A 7,193-nucleotide genomic window follows, 5' to 3' on the forward strand; every position below is an offset into this window, starting at 1 on the left:
TACTTATACAACGTTGCATAGGAAGAGAGACATATGTTAACAAAAAAACACTTCATCCGTCAAAATTTTCAACCAAAATATTATTAGATTCAATTAATAGAGCTTCTTAAAATAAATTTTTAAAAGACAATAAAGGATGCATGGGCAACTAAAATATTCATATAATTCAAATTTAAAAATCTTAACTAAAAAGTTGAACCACATATTCTCCAACATAATCCACTGGAACAAACTCAAACATTTGTGAAATTTAAAATTTTGCCGGGCGATGATCTGGAGCACTAAATTGTGATGAGGTACCAACACTAAAAGCTGCATGACTGTTTGGACTATGATCTCATTCAGTGTCTGGCCAACACATCAATCCTGACCTTGCATAACCAGTTCATCCGTCCATCCAATTTGCCAAACATTTTGTCAACTCGGTCTATTGAACCGTTGGAGTGGCGGTTTGTCTAAGATTGGTCCGTTGAGAGGACAAAGATCTGGGAAATGGGATATGTCCCACTCTCGGCCACCGATCAGAGGGTCAAGCTACAGTGCTCGTCTTTAGGGCAGGGTTTTAGCTCCCGCTTCCCAGCAGAGAACCCGGCTTGCGCTTGGATCCCTAGCTGCTCTCCTCTTCCTCTCTCCCCCATCTATCTCCCAGATGAAGCTCGTCAGGTACGCGTGCTCTCTCTCTCTCTCTCTCGCTCGCTCGCTCGCTCTCGTTCTTTTATTGGTCTCGATTTATATGTGGAAACTCTCAGGTTTTTGATGAAGCTGAACAACGAGACCGTCTCGATCGAGCTCAAGAACGGTACCATCGTTCATGGCACCATCACAGGTTTCTCTCTCGCTCTCCATCTCTCTGTGTAGGGTTTTAGTGTGATCCACCGCATAGGTTTTGATTTTTTTCATTTTAGGGTTTTAGGTCTGCGAGTGATTTTTATGCCGATTAATTCCAACTCAAGATTTGATGTCAGTGAGTCGGCACTGTATGGCAGAGGACCCATCTTTGATTTTTTCAAATATTCTTGCCTTTTCTGATTTTTTTTCTTTTTTACTTCTATGCTTCCTTCTGATTGGTTCAATATCGGTAGTTCATATCAATTTGTTTTTACTGCTAATGTAATTAAGATGAGGTGATCAGAGGACGTAAGCAGTTCTATTTGGGGTACTAGGTATGGGAATTCGGTGCAAAAAGAGGCTCTAGGAAAAGATTGAGTTCGAGCAGTGATGTAGGCTGCGAGGGTCATGGCGTTCCTAGACTGGCAGTTATTCATTTCAACGATGTGGGTCTTCATTTTGAGGTAAAGGATGAGCAGAAGCACAATCACCATCCATTAAGAAAATGGAAGACAATTACTGACTAGCGGGCCAAGGAAGAGGTAAGGCTGTGGGCTTGGGATGGGTTCTTCTATGTGTGATTAATGACCCCTGGATTTAAGATTATGATGATTGATTCAAAAAATAGGGTCAGAACTTTCATGAAGGTAATTAACTTGTGGGAAAAAGAGTGAGAGGTTTAATTGAAAGAGGCCAAACTCCTGCATCAGTGGAGTATGTCTATGTTGTTTCCAACTCTGATGAAATTTGAAGGAGATGCCTTAACACCAATATTTGACGTCTGCATATGTGTGGTTAAGGAGCACTAAATAGGGAAGCAAGATTACCGGCTCAAAGGAGAAGCATCAGGTGCATTCATGCAGAACTTTTGGCTTAGCTATATGAAAAGAATGCCTAAATTCCTTGAAGGAAGATAGAAACTTTTGGGAAGGTGGATGTTAGGCTAGCTAAATGTAAGAGGTACTGGTTTAGTGTACTCAAGCTAAATTTTGAAGACCAGCATAAAAAAAGAATGATGACTTGGAACTGTGAAAAAAGTATGGTTTGTTTGGTGAAGAGGGCAAATGGATACGGTAATGTTCCATAAAATGACTCATGGAAGGTCTGATTATATTAAGAAATTTGAAATCAGGGATTGGTGTGTTAAACAAGGGAGGAAACTAAATATATGATTGTGATATATTGATAGATTAATATGGACCCAAAATGATTGGGGTAAAACTGGTTAGGAAATAGTTGTAGTTAAAGAGCTGTTGATCAAAGAGAACGTGAAAAGTAGTATTCAAATTATAAGGCAACTCTAGTACTGGTGGTTTTTCTTTTTTGTCCAATATTGCCTTGTTTTCTTTCATGATAGCCACTTTCGGTGCTATTTCCAAACCAGTATCTGGGTGTCATGGTATTTAGGCAAAATACTGAAGAAAAAATAAGAAATCATAAGTATATGCTTTGTCTCATAATAGCCAATCTCGGTTCCTCCTTAGAAATATTTGAGTGTCCTGGTGTTTAGACTAAATATTGAAGAAACTGATAGTTTTCTTGTTCTTTTCAAATTAGAACTTTGACGTATTCTTAGGATGCCATGACTATTTCTCTGGTTTTTTACATTATATTTTTGTTGATAGGTCTTAGTGCTACTTCTATTACTCCAATTTAGTAATTCCCAAAGAAAACAAGGATTTTTTTGCCTGTCAATATTTAGGATCGCAGAAACATTATTTTGGTTAGTTGGGCACAAATTATTGTTAGCAAGCCCTTCAGTGAGAAGAGTTAGCGGTCTGAAGAAAATTTATCCAAGTGTTTAATTGAAGGGCTTAAAAGAAAACTAATAACTTCCTTAAAGCTTATGATTTGTGAGTTGAGTAACTTAACGCATGTCATAAAAATTGGGAGCCAAATTTATTAGCTTAATTTGTTATTACTAGTTAAAATTGAATACAAAAAATTTAACTTGAGTGAAGAGTTTTGATATGATGACTAGGTTACTTCTCATCGATGGGCCCTAATGGATATTATCCATTTTAACAAAGTCTTTACACTAAGAAATGCGGTCTCCTCTCCTCTTTGCATTGGTAATGGAGGAGTTAGTTGATCTTAGTAAGATATTTTCAATGTGCTAACAAAAAACCCTCTTGTCCTGTGAAATAGCCTTGGAAATTAATGAATATTGGCTCATCTTTAAATATTTGCAGTAGTTTGGGAGCTTAGATGTTAATGTTAAAACAAAGAGTGTTGGGTGCATATTGGTAAAGAATATGCGATGAATAGGTCGGGAGCCTATGTGATGGATTTTACAATAGAATAGGTCCTCTCAAATAGCTAGGTTTAAGGATTGGAATGCTAAAGCGGTCTTGATTGACATCTCTAATTGAACCGTTCAATATGCAACTAAGAAAATGGAATAGCAGGTTCTTGGCATTGGAGGTGACATTGCTCCTGACATGATGCTATCTAACCTTCACTTATACATTTTTTTTCCTTTTTCTGTTCAAAAGCATTTACTCCAACTTTTTAGTAGAGTTGGCAGTGATGTGTGAAGACTTGGTGAGGCATCCATCTTGTTGTTTGGCACATGACATGCATGGGAATGAAAATGAATACATTAGATTATAGGCTTATAGCTTGAAGGTCATGATTAGGTTCCTTTTGGTAAGTGGGTTTGATGCTTAGACGATGAGAATAGTTTGTATAAAAGCTAAATTTTGTAAGAGTATGATTAGGTTCCTTTTGGTAAAAAACCTACCAAATTTCGCAGATCAAAAGGGTTGTATAGTGTTAAAGTAATTCAGAGTTTAAGCTAGGCAAGGCATGGAATTTCAGTTTTAGACTAATGGGACTAGGGTAACCAGTTGCCAAAAAATACTAATAGAGTTTTATTATTGAGAATTTTCTATTCTCTCATGATTTGAATAATGGATATGTCTTCAGGTATAGGCAATTGAGCCCCTGGTTGTTATAATGTTCAAATAAATAAATAAATAAATAAATCTCGTGAGTCTTGAGGATGGTCGGAACAACAAGTTACAGAGACTATTTAGTCATACGGATTTGAAGATTGAGCCAGAATATTTCAATGAGATATTAGAAGGAAGGGCAGCAATCTGTGATGTCAATTTGTTTTGTCATACATAATTTTGTGTGTGCCTCACAATATCTTCAGTACACTGTTTGAGGTAGTGGGTTGTAAGCCACTTATTAAGTGGCTTGAGTAGCAACTTAGTGCTGCATGATCTAATGCCGAGCTGAGTTTGAAGGAGTTGCAAGCAAAACCTAATCACGATTGTTGGTTGAGTAATGAAAGTAAATTTCATTTAACAAATCTGTTGTGCTTTTCAACTGATACAACTCCAGCAGGTCCTGGTTCATCTATTCTGTTGAATGGAAGGCTGTTGACTAAGAAGACAAGGTATTTCATAAGAAGTAATTCTTTCTGGAGGTAGGAACAAGGATTATTCCAGTTACCTGGGGTGGTGAAAATTCGAAGTTATCTATTAGTTTTGCAGGGCCAAAGAAAGCACGAATAAAATATGCTAGTGGCAAATGGAAATAGCGATCATCTAGCGGTAGTGTGATACACTTCCTAGAGGTGGAATGCGTACTAGCTATGTTGTTAATATTATGTTTGATAGCCTGTTGGATGGTCTATCTTATATTTGTAATCTTCAACATCCTGTTCAAATTGATGTTGCATGCAAGCTTTTTGTTCATGTTGCCATATGAGCTTGGCATTGCCTCATGAACTTCAAAGGCAAGTGGAGGGCTGAGAAGCCTTCTGTTAGGGTGCCTTTTAAATCCATGCCTTGTGACAGCATTATTGATCCTCAAAGAGGGTGGCAGAAGGTGTATGACCTATTAATGGCAGGCTTTTAAGAAGTGTGTTCCTCCATAAGGGATATAGAAGTCACTATAACTGGATATGATTTAGTTGATGCCTGTAAGACTGTCTAATGGAGGGATCATATGGGTGGCTTTTGATACCGCTGGCATGTCAAACATCTCAGATACTTCTGCATATTTGATGAACATGTTGATCCGTTCTATGGGAATATCTTTTGTTGTCTATGCTGGTACTACTGTAGTGCACCAACATCTGCTGCATCTTTAAGAGGTTTGCCAGAGTTGAAAAGATTACTAGTTGTCAGTGCATGTGAAGCTGGACCATGTTATGATGGATCTGTTGGTATTTTGGTGCTATATTATGAAAAGCCTGAATGCATGAGAAAAATGAAAATGAGAGTGATTTGAGAGTGCTCTAAGCTCGTGCTAGAGATCTTTGTAGCTTTCATAGGGTCCATTCTTGTACCAGGTTCTAATTCTATTATTTCTATAATGGGACATCATTTCATCTAATGATATTTTCTGCTTTAATAATCCAAATATAAAATTTGGCATGGCATTGACATGTGACAAAAGTTGAATAGGGAGCACATAATATAGTTGTAGCTTAAAAGCAAGAATTTTGATTAGTTGTGACGCCTAATTAGGAGCCTGTGGCAGCATGGCATTGAAGCAAAGTCTGTTGAAAACTGTGCTAGTTCTAGTGTAGGTTTTAAGAATTTCCAGCAATTGTATTGGTTAATTCTTGGTGGTTAAAGTTGTGTTAGTTGAAAGCCTGTAGGCTTTGTGTTACATTTTCACAAGGAATATCAGATGCTAGTTATTTCATAGTATGCATCTTAATGAAGTTTTTAGGTTGCATGATGTACCAATAACCATTACATTAGATAGTAATTCAAAATTTTACCAGATCTGTCACGTGTATTGGTAGTGTTGGAAGGGTGCTATACTATTCCAGCTCAATCAACAAGCCATTATATAGTCGTAGGACATTGGGAAAACCTGTGCAAGTTGTGGACAAGTTTGGTCTGAGAAAAAGCATAAGCGTTAAGATCATGTGTGACCAATTGAAATACTTGCTTCTATTTGAAGTTTTTGAGCCAACCGTAATTGCGAGGGTTAATCTTTGTGGCAGTTATTCTGTTGACTGTTACGAGGTGCTTGTTAGATTCCAAGAAGAATTCATTAATTCAAGTAATTTGGATTCTATAACAAATAAAAATGAAATTATGTTCAACGGAAACTGTTATTTTGTGTACCTTCTTGTTTGGTGGTCAAAAAAGTGAAAGCAAAGGATAGCCAATACCAGAAACGGATTGGTGCCTTCAGTACTCGCTGGAAGTCACTGGCAGCTGTTAATTTGTTTAGTTCTTTGATTGACTACTCACTAGAAGTCATAGTTTATTTCTTTGATTGCCTTTATCAATTGGACTTCGCATGGTGGTCTAGAATTCGAAACCTATATACTGATGCATGGCCCTCATTGTTACAGGAGTGGATATTAGTATGAATACACATCTGAAGACAGTGAAGCTTACATTGAAAGGAAAAAATCCAGTTACCCTTGATCACCTAAGCGTCAGAGGTAACAACATTCGTTACTATATCCTCCCTGACAGCTTAAACCTGGAGACTCTACTGGTTGAGGAAACACCTAGGGTCAAGCCTAAAAAGCCAACTGCCGGTATTTCTTTGTCTCCATATCCTAATGTTTTCTTTGATAAGTGGATCATTAGATAGGCTGTCTTACTGATTATTGTCGGTTATAAAACAGGGAGACCTTTGGGACGTGGTCGTGGCCGTGGGCGTGGACGAGGTCGTGGCCGTGGGCGTTAGCACTGTCACCCGTTTATTAATTTTTGCAGCATCTGCTTCTGTACAAGTAGCCTGCATACAAGGAGAATATTTGATTACTTTCCAAGCATTAGGCAAGCAGGATTGTTTGTTTACCAAAAATTATCTTTGCAAGATTTCATGTCGTCGGCATATCTTTCGCTATCACCTTGTTTTAAGTAGAAAAGGTTTTCATGTGGTCAAAAAAATGGTAGTATACATTGGGACACATTTAAGTAAGGTCTTACCGCTGCTATCCTTTTCTCTGTATGTTGTGCTATGTGAATACGGAATCAGTGGGCGAATAAGAGTAGATATTTTATCTTCAGATGCTTACGGATGTACTTACTCTAGATTGATCTGGTAATTCCGGTTTATCAAAATAAAGTAGACAATAAAGGATGAACTTCTAGCATATTTGTTTCACTTGCATGTATGATTATGGGTGAATATGCGGTCCTCAATTGCCATTGAAGTTAGGGGGATGATGACATGTGTTGAACAAAAACATGCTCACATTGATAATTTTATTCCGTTCTAGTATCTATTTCTTTTTCCTCCCCAATATGACTCTCGCATTCGATCCAAATATCAGCTCTTCTATTTAGCTATGCCAGGTGGATTCTCCACGTAAGGCAGCTAAGCCTCGGCAAGGCATGGAGCCTTCTCGGCACGGGCAAGTCCACCATGATCGC

General features: G+C 37.9%; 1 protein-coding gene across 1 annotated transcript; it reads left to right on the forward strand.

Moving 5' to 3' along the window:
- Window positions 1-504: 504 nt before the first annotated feature.
- LOC105049924 (small nuclear ribonucleoprotein SmD1b) lies at window positions 505-6,826 on the forward strand. The gene is made up of 4 exons (XM_010929722.4): window positions 505-663; window positions 750-826; window positions 6,158-6,349; window positions 6,440-6,826. The coding sequence occupies exons 1-4, from the start codon at window positions 650-652 to the stop codon at window positions 6,499-6,501; spliced, it is 345 nt and encodes a 114-aa protein (XP_010928024.1). The 5' UTR covers window positions 505-649; the 3' UTR covers window positions 6,502-6,826.
- Window positions 6,827-7,193: the final 367 nt, after the last annotated feature.

Source organism: Elaeis guineensis, chromosome 8 (assembly GCF_000442705.2).
Source record: "Elaeis guineensis isolate ETL-2024a chromosome 8, EG11, whole genome shotgun sequence".
Taxonomy (NCBI): domain Eukaryota; kingdom Viridiplantae; phylum Streptophyta; class Magnoliopsida; order Arecales; family Arecaceae; genus Elaeis; species Elaeis guineensis.

Bases quoted from the DNA above. Each gene is read 5' to 3' on its own strand.
- LOC105049924 (XM_010929722.4), top strand. The intron at 827-6,157 runs GTTTCTCTCTCG...TCATTGTTACAG, and splicing joins CGTTCATGGCACCATCACAG to GAGTGGATATTAGTATGAAT. The intron at 6,350-6,439 runs GTATTTCTTTGT...GTTATAAAACAG, and splicing joins GCCTAAAAAGCCAACTGCCG to GGAGACCTTTGGGACGTGGT.